The following is a 23,385-nucleotide window of genomic DNA, read 5'->3' as shown; positions in this document are numbered from 1 at the left end:
ATCCGGCGCGACCCACGAGCGCGGAGACGTCACTTCCGGGCGCTGGATTTATTCACAGAGGCCAGCGCCGCCTCAAAGCGGCAGGTACAGCGAGTAGTCCGAGAGCGCCCAGCGGCGGGCCGGGCGGCCGGTGCGGCCGATCATGGGCAGCTTCTGCACGTAACGGGAGGCCGGGCTGGGCCCGTACGGCGCGGGGAAGGCAGTCTGGAAGAGGCGCCCGCGGCATCGCCTCCCTGCTTGCCGCCCGGCGATGATGAAACGGAAGTGAGGGGCACCGCGCGGGGCGAAACGGCTCTTCTGGAAGACGTCGCGGGTGCCGGCGCCCGGGCCCTGCTGCCGGGGCGCCCCCCGCGCCCGGTGCACGCGCGGCAGCGGCCTGCTCTCAGAGGCGGTGGGGGCAGAGGCCGACGGGGGGCCTCCGCCCCGGGGGCTCTCGTCGCCCTGCGGGCTGACCATGGCGTTGGCGGTCAGCTGCGGCATCTTCCGCACCGAGTCCGGGGCGGCCGCCGGCTCCTTCTTGTCCCCAGGCGGCCGCGGGGCCGTGGGCGCGGGCTGACCCGTGCCAAAGCGGGTGGCCAAGCTGTCACCGAAGAAGGCGTAGAGCTCCCGATAGATGTCCGCCAAGGTCACCGAAGGGGAAGGAGCCTCCGGCCCCGCGCCTCCTGGCGGCAGCGGGAGACCAGACCCAAAGCCTGGCTCTGCGCTGCCCCCGGAGGGAGACTCCTGCAGGAGAAGACTGTCCCAAGGCAGGTCGTCTGAGCGCCGGCAGCCCCTGCTGCCTGGCCCACCCTTGTTGGGCTCTGCTGCCTGGGCCTTCATCTTCAGCAGTCGTTCTACGGCCACCTGCAAGAGCAGGGGGACTAGGATAGGAGGAACCTGGGCCTATCAAGTGTTCCAAAGTAGGCCCGCTGAGCTGCTGTGCTCATGCAGGGAGGAGAGGCTGGAAGGGGCTGGCACTCACCAGAATGGCTCCATAGACTTTGTGCCCATCTGCTTTAACCTGGGCATTCGATACTGAATAATCATCTAGCACAGCCTGCAAATTTGTCCAGTAAGAGGACAGGTGTGGGTACAGGACTCGCTCTACTGCCTGGAAGGGAGAGAAGAATGCAGTGAGTGCCTCTTTTTTGCTTATCGCCTCCCAAGTACCATTTCCCCTGAAAGATCTACTTTTATCTCCGGTACTGAATTTAGGGCTCAATCCTAAATTCCCTGCTTGGCATATTCAGCCACCGTTTGGAAGCTCCTGGATGCCCAAGCCTTAATTAATTAAGCCCTGGGAACAAAGATCGGGTACAAAGACATACAAAACCAATACAAAGTGACCCCACTATCACTGACATATGTGCCAAAGGCTAAGAGCGTATAAGTAATGCCCCCTGGTAACAGAGAAATTTAGTGGCCAGCTGCTACCCTATACAGCCAGTAATGTCCTGGCCGAAATGCAACCTGGAACTCAGTTCAAACCACCTGTGCAAAAACAAACAACTGGGCTTCCCTGGTGGCGCAGTGGTTGAGAGTCCGCCTGCCGATGCAGGGGACGCGGGTTCGTGCCCCAGTCCGGGAAGATCCCACATGCTGCGGAGCGGCTGGGCCCGTGAGCCATGGCCGCCGAGCCTGCGCGTCCGGAGCCTGTGCTCCGCAACGGGAGAGGCCACAGCAGTGAGAGGCCCGCGTACCGCAAAAAACAAACAAACTGATCAGAGACCTGGACTCTGATTATATAATTTTAAATCCTATGTTTAATTTAGGGGAAAGCAATTAAGACTTCACAGAGCAGGTGACGTTTGTGACAGGCTTATATGGATAAGTTCTTTGGTTAGCCACAGACTGAGAATTTGAAAATGTTGATAAAATTAACAAGTTCCTAGAAAAATAAAACTTAATGCTGATTCAACAAAGATGAAAGCGGGCTTCCCTGGTGGCGCAGTGGTTGAGAGTCCGCCTGCCGATGCAGGGGACACGGGTTTGTGCCCCGGTCCGGGAAGATCCCACGTGCTGCGGATCGGCTGCGTGCGTGAGCCGTGGCCACTGAGCCTGCGCGTCCGGAGCCTGTTGCTCCGCAACGGGAGAGGCCACAACAGTGAGAGGCCCGCGTACCGCAAAAAAAAAAAAAAAAAAAAAGATGAAAGCTTGGGACTGCCCTTGTGGTCCAGTGGTACAGAATCCGCCTTACAATGCAGGGGATGCGGGTTTGATCCCTGGTCAGGGAACTAAGATCCCACATGCTGCGGGGCAACTAAGCCTCTGTGCCACAACTACTGAGCTCGCGCGCCTCAACTAGAGCCCACGTGCCGCAAACTACAGAGCCCACGCGCTCTGGAACCCGCGTGCCACAAGTAGAGAGAAGCCCGCACGCCGCAACGAAAGATCCCGCCTGCCACAACTAAGACCCGACGCAGCCAAAAATAAATGAAATAAACAGAGATCTTTAAAAAAAATATATGAAAGCTCAAATAATTCTGTAACCATAGTAGTTAAAAATATAACCACAAAACACCATGCCAGAATTTACAGTCGACAGACACTCAAGGAAAAGAGTGTCTCAATAAAATAAAATAAAATTTAATTTTAAAATATAAAGTATAAAAAATAAATACTCCTTCCCTACCTCATCCCATAAAGCCAGTATAACCCTGATACTAAAACCATGTAAGGACAGTGCCTGAGGAAACTTAATGATTGATTTCACTCATAGAGATAAATCATTTTAAATTTTAGTAAAGGGCTTCTCTGGTTAAGAACCCGCCTGCCAATGCAGGGGACATGGGTTCGAGCCCTGGTCCAGGAAGATCCCACATGCCGCGGAGCAACCAAGCCCATGCGCCACAACTACTGAGCCTGCGCTCCAGAGCCCATGAGCCACAACTACTGAGCCCATGTGCCACAACTACTGAAGCCCATGCACCTAGAGCCCGTGCTCCACAACAAGAGAAGCCACCGCAATGAGAAGACCGCGCACCAAAACGAAGAGTAGCCCCTGCTCGCCGCAACTAGAGAAAGCCCATGCACAGCAACAAAGACCCAATGCAAACAAAGTAAATAATAATTTTTAAATAATAAAATTTTAGTAAAGCCAACAGTATATAAAAAATGTATTATATTCCAATAAAAGTTTTGCATTTTTTTAAAGACTATAGCATGACTAAATTGAGTTTATCCTAGAAATGTAAAGATGATTTACTATTAGAAAATCTGTACAGGGAATTCCCTGGCAATCCAGTGGTTAGGACTCAGCGCTTTCACTGCTGGGGCCGGGGTTCATTCCCTGGTTGGGGAACTAAGATCCCACAAGCTGTGTGATACAGACAAAAAAAAAAAAAAAACAAAAAACCACTATGTATACAATTAATCACATTAACAGATAAAAGCAGGAAAACCTTAGGATCAATTCAAAAGATACAGAAAGAGCGTTTGATAAAAGTTAACATAAAGTAATAATAAAACTAAGAATAAAATTTCCTTAACCTGAGGAAGGTATCTATCTATAAACACACGAAGTAAACATCAGCCTAAATAGGAAAGGTTACTGTTAACCCGTTTTTAAAATCGGAAATGAGACAAGGATGCCCATTATCATCATATGTAAAATGATATTAGTGATCGTAACAATAAAATAATAAAAAGAAATTAAAGGCATTAGGTTTGGGAATTCCCTGGTGGCCCAGTGGTTAGGACTCCGCACTTTCACTGCCAAGGGCCCAGGTTCGATCCCTGGTCAGGAAACTAAGATCCCACAAGCCGTGTGGTGTGCCCCCCCCACCCCTGCAAAAAAAAGAGAGAATTCAAAAAAATAAAGGCAGGCTTCCCTGGTGGCGCAGTGGTTGAGAGTCCACCTGCCGATGGAGGGGACACGGGTTCATGCCCCGGTCCGGGAAGATCCCACATGCCGTGGAGCGGCTGGGCCCGTGAGCCATGGCCGCTGAGCCCGCGCGTCTGGAGCCTGTGCTCCGCAACGGGAGAGGCCGCAACAGTGAGAGGCCCGTGTACCACAAAAATAAATAAATAAATAAATAAATAAATAAATAAAAAGGCATAAGGTTTAAAAAAGACAAAGCTGTCATTATTTGCACGATATGATCTACCTTAAAAACCCAGAATAATCCACAGTTAAAAATGATAGTTTAATAAAGTAGCTGAATCAATACACGTCAACTGTGTTTCTATACACCAGTAAGAAATTAATACCATGAAAAGAAGACACCATTACAACAGTATCAAAAACAGCAGGAGGGCTTCCCTGGTGGCGCAGCGGTTGAGAGTCCGCCTGCCGATAGAGGGGACGCGGGTTCGTGCCCCGGTCTGGGAGGATCCCACATGCCGCGGAGCGGCTGGGCCCGTGAGCCACGGCCGCTGAGCCTGCGCGTCCGGAGCCTGTGCTCCGCAATGGGAGAGGCCGCAGCAGTGAGAGGCTCACATACCGCAAAAAAAAAAAGAAAAAAAAAAAAAAAGCAAGAATCTAGGAATAAACTGAATAAAGTATTTGTAGGTTCTCTTCAGGGAAAATTATGAAAGGATCCTGAAAGACAGTGAAAGACCTAAAAAAATGGAGAGAGATGACAGGTTCTTGGACAAGAAAGACTTTCTAACTACAAATGGGAGCTCTTACAGGTTTAAAAAACTGTCTTTTTTAAACCTGTGCGAGAAAAGCCAGGGTCCTCACCTTCCAGCCAAGGGCGTGCAGCCCCACCACAGCCCCGTAGTGAGAGCAGAGAGGCCTCACAGGATCTGCCAAGACCTTCTGCAGGGAGAGCAGGATCTGCTGATAGAGGCCACTTACAAGGTCCCCATGAGTCCTGCGGGAGCAACATTCAGTCAGCGGAATGAGGCACAGCACTGCCCAGCTGTACTCAGGTCCCAGCACACAGAGAAAACAGCACCTGTATGGCACGCTTGGGTGAGTGAAAGAGGTGTCTGGGCCGAGAGGCCCAGGACCTCAGGGCTGATGGACCAAACCCCTGGCACGTTCGTCACCCATTTGTAGAATCCCCGGGTTCATGGCACACCAGCTTGGAAGATCGAAGGGAAGAGGCTCCCGACCTCTCAACATAGAGCCTTAAAGCCAGAAGTTTCACCCCATCTCCTACTCCAACCCACTCAGCTCTGCAGCAGTCCTGCCCTTTGATCAGCACTGGCCCAGCAGCTACCAGAAGATGTGACTGAGCAGGAGGGCAGCTCCATCCCGCAGGGTCCAGTGGTCATTCAGCGGGTTGATGGAGGCAGCCAGGGGCTCCAGGACACAGTAGAGGACACTGCCTACCAGGGAGCGGACATAGGGCCCCAGGCAGAGGTGTGGGTTCCGAACTAGGCTCCGTGCCACTTGCAAGAGCCGGTGTAGCTGCTCCAGGTCGTGGCTTACAGATTTCACCTGTTGGGAGGAGAGGGGTGCTTAGGGGACACAAGGGCGCACCAGAGCCTGCTCTTCTGGTGGCACCTGCCGTGAGCCCTAGAGGCTGCTGCATCATCTCCTCCCCACAAAACCACATAAACCCCACTCACCCCACTGACCACATAAACAAAGTACGGCAGGAGCGCTGCAATCTTCGAGTTGGTCTGCAAGTCCTGGAGGGCAACCTGAAATGGAAGGGGCCACGCTGCACAGTCCACCAGCCCCAAGTATAAACTGACATTTTTTTTTAAAGAACAATTTAGCACCTATGCAGTAAAATTTTAAACGTTCAAACTCTGTGACTCAGCAATTCTACAAATTTAACCCGCTACAAAAGAAACCCACTCACACATACCCACATACAGATAGCACTGTCTGTAATGTAATAATAAAAAACTGAATACAACCTAAATGTCCAACATATTTTTAACTGAGTAAAGCAATTATTCTAAACCCAGACGTTTAGTTACCACTGGTTGACAGTAAACTATGTACAGTTTACACATACAAACAAAAAGGGTGAGTGGGAGATTCTACAGAATTGCACTTTCTACTTTGTGTGATTTTATATTACAGTACTTCTATTATAAACATATGCTGGTATTACTTTTTTTTTTTTGGCTGCATTGGGTCTTAGTTGTGGCATAACAGCTCCTCCCTAGCTGTGGCGTGCGAGCTCAGTAGTTGCAGCACATAGGCTTAGTTGCCCCGCAGCATGTGGGACCTTAGTTCCCCGACCAGGTATCGAACCCATGTCCCCTGCATTGGAAGGCGGATTCTCAACCACTGGACCACCAGGGAAGTCCCCTGGTATTACTTTGATAAGCAGAAAAAAGAGAGTAGGTAAATGAGTAAAACCATCTTAGCCCTGAACCTCCACCACCTGTGCCCTTCCAACTCCTCTGGATAAAGACCCTAAGTTCAGGTTCTGTGAAAGCGGACAGCAGCTAGTGAGGAAGGAGCTCAGCTCCCAGGCCCCACATCCAGCCACTGCACTGTTGCCTGGGGACCAGCAGCCAAGTTTCTAAGGCAGGAAGTATAGTAACAACAGTCCTAACTTTGCAAGGGAAACAACAGCAGCAGCCAGACATGGAAGATGTAAAACCCTCAAACAGAGAGAGGCCACATGGCCAAGCAGACCACCAAACTGGTCCTCGTCTGACTCTGGACAGAAGAGGCCTGGCACAGGCGCTGTCCAGCGGGCCCTGTGGAGCCCAAGAGGCTAAAGCAGCAGGGCTGGCAGGAGGTCTGGCCAGGCACCTTAACCTGGCTCCCTCTACTTCCTCTTCTCCTTTCCCTCTCGAGTCCAGGCACATGAAAGCTACCATGTGGATGCCCCATGTGGCTCCAGGTCAACAGATGCCCCAAAGGGTGGGCTCTGGATTAAGGTGTGGGGAGCTGACCACCTGAGCCCCCCACAGGGCCCTGCTGAGCTGCCCATTCCCTAAGGAACAAGGGTTCCTACTAGAGTGGGAAGAGGAGTCAGCGCTGGCGGAGGGCCAGCCACAGAGCACCACGCCAAGAGCAGCTTCTGTCCACATCAGTCACTCAGTGTTCAGAGGACAGAAGGAGGCATCTGAAGGAATTCCATGAGGATTTGAAAGTTGGACTTTGTGCCCCAGTTCAGGCCCACGGCTCACCTTCATCAGCTGTGGATCATCCCCCAGCACAGCCCGAGTCACTTGCTGGTAGTACTTGAGAAGGTCATCAGTCAGTGAAGACACAGCACTGGGCACTGCCAGAGGGTGGGCAGAAGGTGGTCAGGGTGGAGCCCTGCCCTCTCCCAGCCTCCCCGCCTCCCCCCAACAACCACCGCCATTCCCACAATCCCACAAGGAGCCCATTCCGACAGGACGCCCAGAGCACAGCGTTGCCAGCCCCTCTGAGCAGCCTGCGCAGCCCTGACCTTGCAAGCTCTCCACACCCAGCTCTGTACGCTGCCTCCCACCTGTCCTCTGCTGGGCGGACTCCTGCTTAGTCCCCAAGTCCCAAGGTCATAAGCCTCAGGCTGTGAAGCTCCATTCAGCAGACCCTGGAAGTGTGACACCTCAAGGACCCCAGCAAGCGGCCCAGACTTCTGTACTAGCACCCAACATGGCATCATGATCGGTCTTAAGTCTGGGACACTATCTCCGACTCTGAGGCCTCTGGGCAGGGAGCAGTGCCCACTCAGGGCAGGCACCCCTTAGGCACGGAAAATTCTTGTCAGGTGAAGACTCAGAGGTGTAGAGGCACCACCCTCAGCTCCTAACGGAGGAACGTCCAGGCAGAGGGCCCATTCCCCACACTGCCCCTTACCCGATCCTTGAGGGGCCAGGTTCCCTTTGCCATCTAGGTAGGAGACATGAACTAGAACCAGAGCAGAGAGTTGGGTCAGCCTGGGGTTCGGCCCCTTGTAATACCACCCACCCTTCTGAGTTCCGCCCCATCCACCAGCCAGCCCATCACCACTCCTCCGACAACCCAACTCCTGTCCCCACCCCATGCATGACCCCGGCGGTCACCTCTCACAGCTGTCTCGGCGCAGCCTTTGGGGATGTTGGTGGCCAGGGCCAGCTCCACCAGGTTCACCTCTCGGTCCTCGGGGAAGTAGAGCTCACCCTCCCTGGCAGGGCGCAGGGGCAGCGCCTCCTGGGACCCATAACCACACACAGCCTGAGTGAAGAGATGACTGGGCTGAATCCAGGGAGGGAAGAGGTGCTCTACCAATCAGGGCACGAAGCCTATGTTTGCGGGAAGTCCAGAGTCCTGAGAAGAGGGGGGATGCCCGGGGATCCAGGCCCTTCACTGGGAACTTGGCTGGAGCATCCAGTATTCGCTGAGTCAAGGAGTAGCATGTGGGCCCTCCTCACGGATCCACAGGGACTCAGAACCCCACCCACAGGCCGCTTGTCCTCCACCTCACACTTGCCCAACTTTGAAAACCCTCCTCTCTTCTAACCCTCCCCTCTTCTTCCCTAGACCCACTGCCCTGGAACAACTGTGCAGGACATTCCAACCCCTACACTTGGGCTCAGCCTCCTCCCTCACCCAGAATGCCCTCTTTTCCTTGTGACTTAGTCTAATCCCAGCCTCCCTTTCAGGTTCAGCTCAAGTTCCATCTCTTCCAAGAAACCTTCCCTAACCTCCTGGTCTCCGTGGCCGCCTCTCCCTCTCTGAACTCCTGGCCCTTGGGGGCTGGGCCCAGCACATGTGCTGTGGTGGCTGTGACCTTCCCTCGTGTGTGCACTGGGTCTTCACATCTCGCTGCACTGCCAGCCCCGAGCTGGGCGTGCAGGAGGGCTCGTGCCAACCGAGCCTTCTGCAGCCGGCACCCCACTCACCTCCACACTGCTCCATCTGAGGGCCCTGTTGAAATCCTCGACAGTCAGCTTCCGCCGTTTGGTATGTTTCATGAATTGAGAGCTATTCTGGGAGCGGAGGAACAGGGTCAGTCAAGGGACAGGAAACAGGGGGCAAACAACTCCCAACGTCACATCCCCTCCCTGTGACTCAGTTTCTCATGTGCAGGATGTGACTGTGAACCTGCCTGGCCCACCCAGCAGGCGTGTGGTGAGCAGCACACGAGAAGACGCCCAGCAAGCGCTTTGTTCGCTGGAAGCCCAGCGGGCTGGAAGCGGGCTCTGGAGAGGGCGGGGACCGCCTCCACTGCACTCCCTCTGAGCAGGGAGTAGGTGCCTGACATATACTTGCTGAATAAACCCCTGGGGGAGGGGGTAGTCAAAGGGAGGGACAAGGAGAGGGGGAAGTGTACCTGGGTGGCCTCTCTGAGACGGTAGCACACGTCCTCTGCGAGCAGGGCCGTCACCTCATCACTCAGCTCCAGGCCTGTGCTCTCTGCCATGAGCCGGACGGACTCCCGAGGGATCTCCACGAACCGCCGCTCTTCTCGTTCCGACATGGCCCCGATGGAACTGGGAGTGGGGAGGGAGGTGTGAAAGGCCAGCCCAGGCTCCCTCAGAGCCTGTGAGCAGGACTCAAGGCCCTCGAAACCAGTCTTGCTGCTCTTTGCTCCAGAATCCCTGAACAAGGAGTCACGATGGCTCTGAGTGTCCAAGTGAGGAAACCTGAGGCTCAGAGCAAGAAACGGACTTGAGCTGGACCAGAGGGCAGACAACAGGGCCACCTGAGAAACTGCCTGGCCTTGGGTTGCACAGAACTGGGTCCCAGCCCTGCTCTACCACCTCCGGTGTGAACCCGCTGAGACCCTCATCAGTCTGAGCCCCGGGAAGATAGTGGCAATAATCCCTGCCCTCCGTAACTCACAGGGCTGAGGTGAGGATGAAAGGAAATGAGGTAGGAGAAACTCAGGGTCTAGAACGCTACACAAATGGAAAATGTTACGATCACTAATAATAAACAAAAACTTCATGCCTTCTTCCTTCTGATCCTTGCTACAATCGCTACGGACTAAACACTGATGAAAAGACTACTTTTACCCCCATAGTCCCTTGCTCAAAAGTCTTCAATACTTCTCCACCACTCCTAAAAGGAAAGTCCCAGCTCCCTGGCTCAGCATACCGTGTTTCGTCCCAAATCCCCACAGCTGATCAAGCTGACCCGTCCCCCCAGTAAGGCCGCCTCGTGTCTTCCAACCTGCCTTGCACTCCACTGCCAGGGCTTGGGCTGGTCTGTCCCCCACCTTACTCCAAGCCCCCACACCCTCCTCTTTCTTTCCTAAGGCAGAAGCAGCCTGTCCTTTGAGGTCTTGCTGCCCCATGTGCCACCTGGGGCTGTCAGGTTTTTAGTAGCTGGGCTTTCTGCCCATGTGTCTGGTCTTCCCCAGTTTGGCTATGAACCCTAAAAGCAGAAACCTGCTCTTCCGTTCACAGGATATGGCAGAATAAGAAGGCACGAAAACAGCACAGCCCACAATTAGAAGGTTGGCCCTCACGGACCAAAGTGAGGCATCAGCACCATGGGCAGCGACGCCCACCCAGCTTCACGGTGACCCACCCAGGCACTGCCCCACCACTCCTCTCTGACAAGGCTCAGTGGGTCACCAGTGACCTCCAGGTCCCTAAATCCAGTGGGCGCCCTACCTGGTCTCCCTGCAGCATTTCTCCCAATGGCTCCTCATTGCCTTTGGAATAAAACACTAACCTGTGCCATGGCTCCAAGGCCCTGCATGTGTGACTACATCTGGAAACACCTCTTTCCACTCTCTCGTGTTCTGCATACCCGTGGCCTCTTTCCATTTCCTCAAAAACACCTTATTTCAGGACACTCATACACTGTTTCCTGGACTTGAAACGCTCTCCTCCTCCACCCCCAATCCCTTTGTCCACTGAGCTCCTAGTCGCTCCTTCAGATGTCAGTCTGAAATGTCACTTGCTCAGGGAACTCTTCTCAGACCCCCACCATGGGCCTGTACTTTACCTCCCAAAGCAGTTGACAGTTTGTAATTATACACTCGTGTAACTTTCCGATTAACACCTACCTCCCCACTACATTGTAAGCTCCATGCCAGCAAGGATCATCATGCCTTTTTGCTCACCTTTGCATCCCCCGCGTCAGGCACTGCGTCTGCACATAACACGCCCTCAATAAACACTTGCTGAAAAAACGAATAAAGAAAAGCGATTTTTCTAAACACATGCTATGCCCGAGGCACCGAGCTAAGTGCTTTCCATGGCTTCCGCCTCATTCTGTCCACATTAACAATGCGATAGGGATTCTGTAAGTATTATGCCTATTTCACAACCAAGGAAATCAAAGCTCAAAGAGGTTAAATGTTAAATGACTTTCCCAAAATCATCCGGCGAGCACTACCTGGGTAGGGAGCAAGAACTCAACTATCGTTCTAATCATGAGGAGCGACGGGCTGTGTGGGGAACAAGGCCTGGATTCCCAGCCAGGAAACTAGGCGTTGGAAACCCGCCAATGGATAATTGTTAAGCTTCTTTCTCCACCTGTAAAATGGGAGCACGAAGTCCTGCCCACACGGAAGGCGCCGAGGGGTTTTCCCTGTTACGAGCCCACATTACAATCCACAAAGTCCGGGCTCCGACCAAGGTCTCCCGCTCTTCAACCTCCTCTCCTCCACATCCTCAGCCACTAGCCATACTGTTAACAAGGCGCGAGAACTGACCTCTACCGGTCTCCGTGATGCGAATCCTCCCACCCAGCCTCGCTTCACGCCAGATCTAGAGGTGGTGGGGTACGGAAGAGGAGGTCAGAGGTTACAGAACTTGGGTCACGTGGTCAGCGAAGGGGGCGGGCCCCCAGCGGAGCTGGCTCCCAGGCCGGCGAGCGCGCGGTCCACAGCAGGACGGGCCTTCGAGGGCCTGCTCACCTGAGGGCTCCGGCACGGCGAAAGCGGTTACCGGGACGGCGGTAGCTGTGACAGTGACGGTGGTGGCGGCGGCCCTGGCGCCCACTCAGCTCGCACTAATTCCCTCTCTCGGCGCTCAGGCTCCGCCCTCTACAAACACAGCCAATCGACGAGCACCTTGAGGAGTTCCCGCCCACCAAAAGACTTCCCGCTACCCGATTGGCCACTGTGATGGGGCTGTAAAAGGCTCAGGGCGCCAGAGGTCACGTGATGCTGAAGACTCGCGCTTCTTAAAGCAACAGCTCTTGGGAGCTTTGCGGGGTGGGTTTGGTTCGGTGTACGTTTTAATAACCATGTTCTCGAGGAAAGCGTCCGCATTCCCTTGTCTACTCCTGAGTTTCCGAGCACTTGCATTTACACGAATGCATTGATGCTTTAGACTTCGGCGTCTGCGTTAGTTTTGCTGCCCGCTTGGTGGGGATCAGCTTACCTCTCCCACATCACCTGCCACTTCCCCTTCCCGAAGGTTGGGCTCTCAGTAGGTATTCTCTGCCGGCAAAAGGGTCTTCTGACTGGGCCAAACACACCCCGTGCAAGCTCTAGACACCAGGGCTCTACCCATTCGGGCACCCTACCTCGTATCCTCCCCATTTCTGTCCAATAAGCCAAATATAAGCCCTCACCTACCTCGCACACTTCCTTGACCGTTTTACACGTACACGCTTTCCCGAACTTGGACAGTTCTCAATTGAGAAGCAGTGGGCTTAGTGAGTCCGACCGACACGGGTTCAAACTCTGATAGTGCTTTTGAGCAAACTACTTAAGCGCACTTCCCCCATCTACAAAATGGAGTGATAATACCCACCTCACAGGGTTACTGTAGATTAAATGAGATAAAATGTAGATTGACAGTTGGTAGTTGAATTTTCACCCACACATCACGGGGCAGACAGTGATTTAATTCCTTTATGTTCATCCAAGATGGGACCATTTAGGGCTTCCCTGGTGGCGCAGTGGTTGGGAGTCCGCCTGCCGATGCAGGGGACGCGGGTTCGTGCCCCGGTCCGGGAAGATCCCACATGCCGTGGAGCGGCTGGGCCTGTGAGCCATCCGCTGAGCCTGCGCGTCCGGAGCCTGCGCTCCGCAACGGGAGAGGCCACAACAGTGAGAGGCCCGCGTACCGCAAAAAAAAAAAAAAAAAAAAAACCAAGATGGGACCATTTGCAATGGGCTATTATAGAAAGGAGCTTTCTGTAGGGGAGCATGAATGTATACATCCTTGCCCTTCCTCCCTCTCAGGGTTAGATGCTGCTGCCTCTAGAAAAGAAGATCCTCTGAGACCAGAGCTGAGAAAGCCAGATGGATGGGACTGGGGTTGCCACAGCAACACCACCTAAGGGGACTGTGACCGTGCTGAGTCTCTTCCAGTCATATTCAGAATGATACTTGGAGTAGTTTCAGGACTGTGCTTGGTCACTGGAGTGTCTGCCCACCTATGCATGAAGGATGGGGGGGCTCCTCTAAGGTTCTGAGTCTGAGATCAGCTCAGATCTCCTGGCTGCTGGCAGACCTCCTTGCAAAGGTGTTATTGGTAGGGACAGCCATTGGCAACCTTGGCAGCGTGAGACAATGAAGAGAGGATGGCCTGCAGGCCTGTAGGATGCAGTAAAGCTGCATGCAAGCTGTCTGGGGCTGATCTGCCTCCAGCTTGAGTCAAAGCAGTAATGAGACTCACATGGCCACAGATGGGAGAAAGGTGGCTCCCACACAAACTCCCCAGCCACCAATGCCTGGCAAGAAAAGCTATGATGGTTTTAGAGTTAGACGATTAAAAAAATTGTTTTAAATAACAGCTCCACTAGTTGTGTGACCTTAGGCATGTTTAGTTCATCCCTCTGACCTGTTTTATCATCTGTCAAGTGGGGTGACAGAATGTTACATGGAACTGTTGTGAAAATTCAATAATGTGTGTAAAGGATTTAACATGTTACCAGGCACATACTCCTGTCACTATTAAGCCTGTGACCTCTTTAAGAGGCTGTAACTTCCTGGGAATTCCCTGGTGGTCCAGTGGTTAAGACTCTGTGCTTTCACTGCGGAGGGTCTGGGTTAAATCCCTGGTCAGGGAACTAAGATCCCAAAGCTGCATGGCCAAAAAAAAAGAGGCTGTAACTTCCAGACTCCCCTAGTACCAAACCTTAAAAGATCAGAAGAGTCCAGGACTATCTCCAGGCCATCCCCACTTACTCGCTTCCCTATCCAGTGTCAGCCTTCTCAGTGCCACACCCCACATCCTCACCAGCAGTTCCATGAGCTGCTTCTCTGTCCATCAGTCTCTTCCTTCTGGCCTGGTTTTACTACTGGGGCATCCCCAACACAATTTACAGATGCATGATTCCATTTGAGAACTTGGGAAGAACTTTACTCTCAGTGAGACACATGTTTAGGGCCTAACTAGGCAAAATCCCTGCAACCTATGAAATCAACTCTGTAATCAACTCAGTGTTGGGAAGTGGTTTCACAACTTGAACATTGTTTCCGTGGCAAAATTCATTGCAAATCCAGCACAGAAACTTTCCTGGGTTCAACACACTTGGGAAAACTGGCAGAGTGCTGAGAACTGGAGATACAAAAATCAAAGGGATGCATATGAATCTATAATTATCTCAATAAAATAACTGAAATTTTATGTAATAAAAAAATGGAAAGGGAGACAATAAGGAAATAATGTGTTTTATGACATACTAGAGAGGTATGAATGGAAGAGCCTACCTCTGTCCAGGAGTGGTGAGGCGAGGGGAAGGGAAACACATTCAAATGCCTTTTCCTTACCAGGTTAAAGGCAGTATTCCGGATGTTTCATAACAGGTCTGGACCTTGGCACGGTTGACATTTGGGGCCAGATAATTCTTTGTTGTGGGGTGGCTGTCCTATACATCGTAGGATATTAGCAGCCTGCCTGGCCTCTACTCACTAGAAGGCAGTCGCATCCCCACCCAGTTGTGACAACAAAAAATGTCATTGCCAAATGTCCCCTGGGGGCCAAGATCACTCCAGGTGATAATCACGGCTTTATATGCACCATATAACAATAATTGTAATTAACCGTTGAGTACCTATCATGGGCCAGGCTCTGTGCCAGCCACTTGCACATACAATCTCTGATACTAGCAGCAGCCATCCAAAGAGGGTTATATGATCATTTTACAATGAGGAAACATAAGGTCACCCAGCTAGGACTGCAACCCAGCTCTGTATCAACCCAAATACTGTGCTTTCTACGACACAGCTCTGTTTCCCAAGGAAGTCACGGAAAGCTTTAAAAAAAAAAAAAAAAAATTGACTGAGATTTGATAGATTCCTAGGCAGCACGCAGGCAGGTTGGGAAAAGGCATTCCAAGGTAGACAACTAGTGCTGCAAAGACAGTGTGAGGGACGGTAGCATGTCTGCTTCATCTCATCTCGTGTATTTCTGTTGTGTTACCCTAAGGAGATTATGAGCCCTTTCATATCTTCAGTTCAGTTTAGTTTAATAATTGATAAGCAAATAAAGGCTGTAGTTTATGTGCCCATCCTAAGAAGGGCTGGGACCCCACAATCTGTATCATTACTGTCCTATTATTCACCTCTTCCTACCTGCTGTCTCCTCTTCCCTCTCCTCAGCTATACTCTTGGTTATTTTTAAGGCTGGGGAAAGGGCAAATACTCTGAAACTAGACTGGGGCTTAGGACTTCTCTGGTAGCACAGTGGTTACGAATCCGCCTGCCAGTGCAGGGGACACGGGTTTGAGCTCTGGTCTGGGAGGATCCCACATGCTGCGGAGCAACTAAGCCCGTGTACCACAACTACTGAGCCTGCGCTCTAGAGCCCACAAACCACAACTACTGAAGCCTGCGCGCCTAGAGCCCGTGCTCCACAACAAGAGAAGCCACCGCAATGAGAAGCCCATGCACCGCAATGAAGAGTAGCCTCCGTTCTCCGCAACTAGAGAAAGCCCGCACGCAGCAACGAAGACCCAACACAGCCATAAATAAATAAATAAATAAACAGACTGGGGCTTAGAGCGGCTCTAATGATAGTATCATTTGCTGGAAGCCAAAGACCCAACACTAGCGCCTTCCCTTTAGTGAGGTCAACTTCAGACCTTGGCAAAAGGGTTAGTCAGATCCCCTGGTGGGTGAAGCTAGTTAAGGCATCAGGCCAAGAAAAGAGGGGCTAGCAAGCATCTGGTCCTCCAGCCTTTTTAAAAAAAGAGTTGTTCTGGGTCTTCCCTGGCGGTCCAGTGGTTAAAACTCTGCGCATCCACTACAAGGGGCGCAGGTTCAATCCCTGGTCAGGCAACTAAGATCGCACATGCCGCGCAGCGTGGCCGAAAAAAAAACCAGACTTGTTCTTACCAAAGAAAGAAGGAGATGACACTTCCATGAGAATCAAGAACCTTTTATGGTTAGAACACACAGTCAGAAATCTGGGAGTGGCTGCTAAGCCACAAGAAGAGCCAGATGTCTTCTGACGACAAGAAACCTTCCTTGCCTCCTCCACAGTAGCCAGACTGGGCCTCTGGACAACACGGGAAGTGTGACAGTCACACCTCCTGGATAAGGACCAAACAAGGTAGGAGGTCACGGTACTCAGCTCACAAGCCCTGCCGAGAACAGGAAAAGCACATTGGTTAGACCCAGAGCTTGGGGCAGCCCTAAACATCGACTTCCCATCCCGAGAGGCACGTGTCCTCGGTCTTCCAAGCAGACAACAGGAGAGTTTCTGTCATCTGTGGTTCAGGCATTAAATCCCATATCCCACAAACCCCTCCTCCAGGCAATGACCCTGACACTCACCCAAGTAATCATCCATCAGGGAGCCGATAGCAAACTGCAGAAGAAAAGGTAAAAAGCAAATGAAGCCAGGGCAAGCACAGAGCTATGCTCTAACCCGCAGTCTCAGGCCTTCTGCCCACCCACTTCTTCTTCCAAGCAGAAGAGCACAACCCCCCCAGGAACTCTGGGGAGGCAGAAATCATCAGCGCTGCCTGGTAAAGGCAGGCAAGAGACTCACAATGTCATTCTTGTCCACACGGGTCCCCACAATCTTCAAGCGGATCTCATCGTCCTGCTGAATCACAATGTCCTGGGGAGGAGGGAACAGTACATTCAGACAACCCCAGGCCAGGACTCTCCCTCGGAGTGGCTCATGCTCTTGTCCCTCTCACTGACTTCTTCCTTCCCACTTACCTCATCCATTGTCTTGTAACATGGTGGGTTGGAGTTAGGATCAAACTCCATCTCTGATGGGATGGACTGAAAGGAAGGTGAAACTGGGTAAGAGTACTTTAAAAGGATGCTTCAATAGATGCTCACGATACCTGTCTCCTCCTTAGACCCACCCAGTGTGCCTAGACTTACATGTCGAGAAATGAAGCAGGACATGGGCCCAATTTCTGTGAAGAGTCCAACCTAGAAGGGAAATGAGTGACCTTGCTTTTCCTTTTGTCCCCCAAAGTCTTCTAAGCTTCCTGTCCTTATCTGGTTCCTAATATCAATAATATTCTTCATGTTTCGAAACCACCCTGAGGTTTGGCATTTGTTTTCATTTCTTTCTTTTTTTCAAGCTTTCGTTTTAAGTTAAGGAAGTGTAGTGGTAAACAGCTGAGGCCTAGAACTTGTCGGAACTTGGGATTTGAACACCTGTTGGCCACATGACCTTGGCCAGTAGACAACTTCTCCAAGCTTCAGCCTGGAGAAAAAAGCACGAGGATAAAAGCACTCACCTCACAGAGTCACTGTGAGGCTTTGCACACTACCTGTCCCAGAGGAACTACTCAATCAGTGGAGGCTACTATTGTTTTGACTATCAATAATGACTTACATACCCCTGAGTGAGGCAGAGCAAGATCACTATACCATTTGACAGGTGAGGAAGCTTGAAGCACAAAGAAGTGACGTGGCCAAAGACACAGAGTTATTAACAAGTCGAGTTGGGATCCATCCCAGATCTTCTAAGGGAGGGACCTTTCCACTACCTCCCCTGATGGTCTTACCTTGTTGACCTGAGTGACAACGGCATCCACGACCTCCCCTTTAAAGGGTCGGAAAACAATGGCCTTGTACTTAACTGGATAAAGGACAAAGCCTCGGCCTGGCTGGATCACACCAGCACCGATATTGTCGATGGTAGTGACAGCAATTACAAAGCCATACCTGCAAGGAGGATGAGAAGGAGAAAGGCACTGTGTGTGGAAAAGCCTCTAAAACCATCTGCCACAAGAGACACTGAGCCTGGGGGTAAAGGGGCGGCACAAAGGGGAAGTAGATAGCACCCCTGCCCCACAGAGCTTAATAATCAAGAGAGGAGACAGGACAATGGTCCGCATCTAAAAATGCCAAATGCTGCTCTCATAATTTCACAACAAACGTCCAAAAGGGCTGCAGTCCTTGAGCCAAGAGACCTCAATCTTGGAGATGCCTCAGAATCACCTGGGAGAAACTTATTAAAATGCATATTCCCAGGCCTTCCCCCAGAGAGTCGTGATGCTGTAGGGATGAGTTGAGGCTCAGGAACCTGTATGTTCAAAGAACACCCAAAGTTACTCTGATGCTGGAGGTCCAAGCACTCTATAGCCCTGCTCATCTTCACTCATTTACATCACCACGTGCGAGGCTCCTCTGTGCAGAGCCCAGAGATGGTCAAGTCTCAGTCCTCTTCCTTCCTCCCCCTAACTCTCAATCTGCTTTTTCCTGCTCACTCATTAATTCAACAAACCTTTAGTGAGGCCCAAGATGTGCCACGCCAGGTCCCTGGGACAGAGAAAAGCAGCAGAATCAAAAAACACTGAGCTCCACAAGGGCGGACCTCATTCTGTCTTTTTCACTGCATTGTTCCCAGGGCCTGACACAGAGCCTGGCACACAGCTGGAGCTTTAGAAATGTTTGCAGAGTAAATGAATGACCAATCTTGGCTGAAGGAAGGAAGCTCCGTTATCCAGCTTCGCAGAGGAACTCGTGGGAACCCAAAGCAGGAAGCATCTAACTGCCCGGGGCTCCTGGGAGAGTGAGAGGGCTCGCCAGGGTAGGTAGCTGAACCTTTCAGGATGTGTAGGAGTTGGGGAGGGGATGCAGGCAAAGGGAGACGTGTGCTCACTGCTTAGGCGGCACGGAGGGCGCGACACTCACTTGCCGGTGCAGGTCCCCTCCACCTCGGTGAAGAGCTTTTGCTTCACCGTGTTGAGCAGGTTGGGGCCGAAGTAGCGTGGGTGCAGCAGGATCTCGTGCTCCAGGGAGATCTGCGGGGAAACGGGGATGGAGACCAGGCTAGGAGCGGCAGGAACGTGAGGCAAGAAGCGGCCCCTAGTCCCTGTCCTCCGCTTCTCTCCTCCTCTCGACCCTGCCCTCGCCACCACCCCGTGCCCTGCTCACGTGATAGAACATCGTCCCGGAGGAGCCTGGACAGCAGCCGGGCCTACAGCAGCGACGGCAGCGAACCTCCACACCCACCGGAAACACAGCAACTACCCCAAGCCCGCTTCCGGGACTGCCCCGGAGAAGTGGGAGGGACTCGCCTCCTCCTCGGACCCCATTGAGTCTCGTTGTCGTGGGCGGGGAATCCGTGAAGCTCCTCCCCTCTGTGCAGCCCAACCGTGGTCGAAATGCCAGGCTCGCACAAATTATCAGTGTCCGGCGTAGACTATATGCTCAGTAAATCCTTTTAAAAGGAACTAATTGGGCTTCCCTGGTGGCGCAGTGGTTGAGAGTCCGCCGGCCGATGCAGGGGACGCGGGTTCGTGCCCCGGTCCGGAAGGATCCCACGTGCCGCGGAGCGGCTGGGCCCGTGAGCCATGGCCGCTGAGCTTGCGCGTTTGGAGCTTGTGATCCGCAACGGGAGAGGCCACAACAGTGAGAGGCCCGCGTACAGCAAAAATAATAATAATAATAATAATTAATTAATTAATGAGAGATGGCATAAATAAAGCGCTTTAGCAGAATCTATTCATTCAGCAAATAGCTGAAGACTGCTTTCACATAGTAAGTATAGTAAGTAGCTGTTCTTATCTCATTTAATCCATACAGCAACCCCACCAGGCAGGCTTTGTTATTACTCCCATTTACAAGAAGGTCCCAGGCTCAGAAGGTTGAGGTCACTCAGGGTCGGGATTCAAATTCAGGATGCCTGACTCCAAGACTCTTGCATATTCAGGCATTCATTGCCTGGCTCTGGTAGTTTAGAGATGAAACCCGCAAAGTCAGAGTCCAGAAGGTAGCGCCCCCTGCAGGTGTGACGAGAACCTCAAGTCACTGCGCTCCTCTCAACGCCCTCTCGCCCCTTCGTCCGCCCCCTTACACCCAAGGACCTAGAGAACTGGTGAGCCTTGTCTGTTCCTTCAGCTCTGCTCGCAGTTCTGTAGATAGTCCCTTTATTAAACTCGCCTCAGTTAACCAGAGTGAGCGTGCAATCTGTGCCCTGCTGGGACCCTGACTGATAAAAGGGCCATGGGAAGAAAGGCAAAAACACCATGAGACGCGGACCTATAATAAAGGCTCAGCAAGAGCAGCTGTTTCTAAAGCCCAGACAGTCTCTGGGACCTTGAGCAAACTCCCTGTTGCCTAAGTTTTTGTATGTTGTAAGAAATCCTGACCTTCCCTCCTGCAAGAACAGAGACTTCATGCTTTCTTAGAGTTGTCACACACCAGTTTCCATTGACGCTGCCCATTTCCTAGAATGATTGAGGTCACCAGTCAGCTGCTCAGACTCCTTGGGGATCCCCTGCACCTGCAACCACATAAGGAAGCAGATGGCGGGACGGAGGGCAGGGCCTCAACAGCCGCGACTCCCTCCTTTCCTCTTTTCGAAGCCAGCCTCCCCGCAAAAGCAACCTTACCTGCTGACAGTGGTGTGCTGGAGCCCCCTACAAAAGCCAGCTGTTAATATTTCAGGAATTTTGCAAGCCAGTGGGTAAACACAACCATTATTAAAAAGTTAATTGTCTTGGGACTTCCCTGGTGGCCCAGTGGGTAAGACTCTGCGCTTTCAATGCTGGGGGTCCGGGTTTGATCCCAGGTAAGGGAACTAGATCCCACATGCCTCAACTAAGTCTGCATGCTGCAACTAAAAATCCTGCAAAGACCAGCGCAGCCAAAATAAATAAATAGATATTTTTTAAATGTTAACAATAATTTAATTGTCAACTTACAATTAAATGAATTATACTAAAAAAGAAAGGCAGAGGTGTAGATGAAACAAGTTTGGCAATATATTGATAATCGTTGAAGCCAGATGATGGATAACGGTGGTTTCTTACACTTTTCCTACTACTTTTGTGTGTTTGAAATTGTTCATAATAAAAAGTTAGAAAAAAACAAAACTGTGATACTGTGATTTACAATAAATAAATAAATATATATATTTGGTCTTTTCCCCCGTTTCTGTCACAGAGCTCCTAAACCCTTGGAATTGCCTAAGTGATAAGATGATGAATGTGTCTTGATATTCATAACAAACCCCTTTCAACCACACACGAGTTTATGTTAATGAGATGACTTTTGGAAAGCACCTAAACCAGGGGAAACAACCAAGTGACTGGAGGATTGGAACTTTCAGTGTCAGCTCCTTGACCTGGCTAATGAACTAATCAACCCTGCCTATGTAGTGAAAATCTCCATAAAAACCCAAAAGGATGGGGTTCAGAGAGCTTGGCATTTGTGAAGACGTATAGAACTGGGGAGAGTGGTGAGCTCAGAGAGAGCATGGAAGCTCCACGCCCTTTCCCCATCCCACACCCTGGGCATCTTTTCTATGTGGTTCTTCCTGAGTTAGGGTCTTTTATAATAAAGTGGTAATCTAGTAAGTGAAATGTTTCTTTGAGTTCTGTGAGCCACTCTAGCAAATTAATTGAACCTAAGGAGGTGGGCGGGGGTGGTCTTTGGAACCTTCAATCTATAGCCAGTCAGATGGACAGATGACAACCGGAACTTACTATTGCCATCTGAAGTGGAAGGCAGTCTTGTAGGACTGAGCCCTTAACCTGTGGAATCTGATGCTATCTCCGTGTCGATGGTGTAAATGTTATATAATTGTCTATGTAGGTATAAGAGTTCCAGTTGCTCTGATATCCTCACCAGCACTTGGTACTGTCAGCAGGGTTTATTTCTTTGTTTGCTATTCTAATAAGTGTGATAGTATCTCATGGTGGTTTTAATTTTCATTCTCCTAATGACTAAGGATGTTGAACATCTTTTCATGAACTTATTTGCCAAGAGTGATCTTTTCAAAACTCACCTCAAATCATGTCAATCCCCTACTTAGGGCCTGATGGCTTCCCAGGGCACTAGAATAAAACCATCACTCTGACCAACCAGGCAGGGGCCAGATTCAGCCAACTCTATTTTCTGCCTCTCTTCCTCTTGCTTTCTCCACTCCAGCCACATTGGCCTCCTCTCCCACCTTGAGACCAATGCGTTTGCTATTTCCTATGCCTACAACGCTATTGGCTCTGATTTTCACCTGATGGGGATGGGGGAGCTCCTTCTCATTTTTCAGTTATAAGCTCAATATCACCACTTCCAAGAGGCCTTCCATGACTACCCTGACTCAAGTAGCCACACCCAATCACTCTCCTGTTGTATTGCTTTGTTTTATTTTCTTCATAGAACTTAGCCCTATTTAGCGTTACCTTATTAATTTATGTATGTGCAGATTGCCTGTTTCCCCTCAAGAAGGGCAGGAATTCCTGTCTGTTGTGTTCCTAGATGCCTAGAAGAGCCCCTGGCACACAACAGGTGCTTGGGATCTATTTGCATCACTGATCGAATCTCTAGCACCTAACAGTGCGCTTGGCAAATAATGGAGTTTAACAAATATGGGTTGACTGAACCTCATTCTCATATTGAATCTATTATGATCTCTTCAAGCTCCCCAGGCATGGTTTGGCCCTGATAAATCCTCCCCAAGCCCTAATCTCTTTGCCTCCAAAGCTTCAGAATCAGAGACAAGCTAGAACAGAAAGAAAATAGCAATGGAGAACAATCAGCTGAATTGAGATTTGGAGTACAAAGAAAGTCTACTGAAGGATTGTTTTACTTTACTTTTGTTGCACAATAAACCACCCCAAAACTTTGTGGCTTAAAACAACCACAGTAATTTATTTATCTCATAATCTACAGTTGGAGCAAAAGACTCAGTGGGGAAGGTGTGCTCCTGCTTCAAGCAAAGTCAGCTGGGCAGCTCAGCTGGGCACTGGAGGGTCCACTTTTTTTTTTGCGGTACGCGGGCCTCTCACTGTTGTGGCCTCTCCCGTTGCGGAGCACAGGCTCCGGACGCGCAGGCTCACCGGCCATGGCTCACGTTCCCAGCCGCTCCGCGGCATGTGGGATCCTCCTGGACCGGGGCACGAACCCGTGTCCCCTGCATCGGCAGGCGGACTCTCAACCACTGCGCCACCAGGGAAGCCCTAGAGGATCCGCTTCTGAGATGGTTCAATCACATGGCTGGCAAATTGAAGCTGGCTGTTAGCTGGAAGCCTGGGTGTGGCTCTAGCTGAAACACTTACAGGTGCCCTCTTCGAGTGGCCTGGGTTCTTCACAGCATGGTGGCTGGGTCCTAAGAGCAAGCATCCCAAGAGGACCAGGCGGAAATTCTATCCCTTTTTATGACTTAGCCTCAGAAGTCATACAGCATCACATCTCTCTGAGGGTCACAATCTCTCCCGGACTCAAGGTGAGAGAACTTACC

The 23,385-nt window shown here is 51.3% G+C and overlaps 2 protein-coding genes across 7 annotated transcripts; both read right to left on the bottom strand.

Annotated features, from left to right (window-relative positions):
* Positions 1-72: 72 nt before the first annotated feature.
* TAF6L (TATA-box binding protein associated factor 6 like) lies at positions 73-11,805 on the bottom strand (the record flags this gene model as incomplete). 5 transcript variants are annotated; one of them, XM_082660707.1, is made up of 13 exons in its annotated part: positions 11,685-11,805; positions 11,481-11,535; positions 10,887-10,946; positions 9,144-9,303; positions 8,713-8,799; positions 7,894-8,044; positions 7,688-7,738; positions 7,030-7,124; positions 5,500-5,574; positions 5,148-5,368; positions 4,664-4,796; positions 962-1,090; positions 73-843 (listed from the first exon to the last, which is right to left on the bottom strand). In XM_082660707.1, exons 3-13 carry the CDS (start codon positions 10,892-10,894, stop codon positions 73-75), a joined length of 1,881 nt encoding a protein of 626 aa, XP_082516833.1. In that variant the 5' UTR covers positions 10,895-10,946; positions 11,481-11,535; positions 11,685-11,805. The 5 variants fall into 5 exon arrangements, with proteins under 5 accessions (XP_082516833.1, XP_082516834.1, XP_082516836.1 ...); XM_082660708.1 differs by lacking the exon at positions 11,481-11,535 and having other exon boundaries at positions 11,685-11,787; XM_082660710.1 differs by lacking the exon at positions 11,685-11,805 and having other exon boundaries at positions 10,830-10,946; positions 11,481-11,664.
* A 4,283-nt stretch (positions 11,806-16,088) lies between these two features.
* On the bottom strand, positions 16,089-19,183 carry POLR2G (RNA polymerase II subunit G). 2 transcript variants are annotated; one of them, XM_082660588.1, is made up of 8 exons: positions 19,077-19,183; positions 18,834-18,943; positions 17,702-17,861; positions 17,067-17,117; positions 16,896-16,961; positions 16,720-16,791; positions 16,503-16,536; positions 16,089-16,309 (listed from the first exon to the last, which is right to left on the bottom strand). In XM_082660588.1, the coding sequence occupies exons 1-8, from the start codon at positions 19,086-19,088 to the stop codon at positions 16,296-16,298; spliced, it is 519 nt and encodes a 172-aa protein (XP_082516714.1). In that variant the 5' UTR covers positions 19,089-19,183; the 3' UTR covers positions 16,089-16,295. The 2 variants fall into 2 exon arrangements, with proteins under 2 accessions (XP_082516714.1, XP_082516715.1); XM_082660589.1 differs by lacking the exon at positions 17,067-17,117.
* Positions 19,184-23,385: the final 4,202 nt, after the last annotated feature.

The sequence above is a fragment of the Grampus griseus genome (genome assembly GCF_964374135.1).
Source record: "Grampus griseus genome assembly, chromosome: 8".
Lineage (NCBI taxonomy): Eukaryota > Metazoa > Chordata > Mammalia > Artiodactyla > Delphinidae > Grampus > Grampus griseus.
This window is presented reverse-complemented; position numbering and strand designations above follow the sequence as displayed.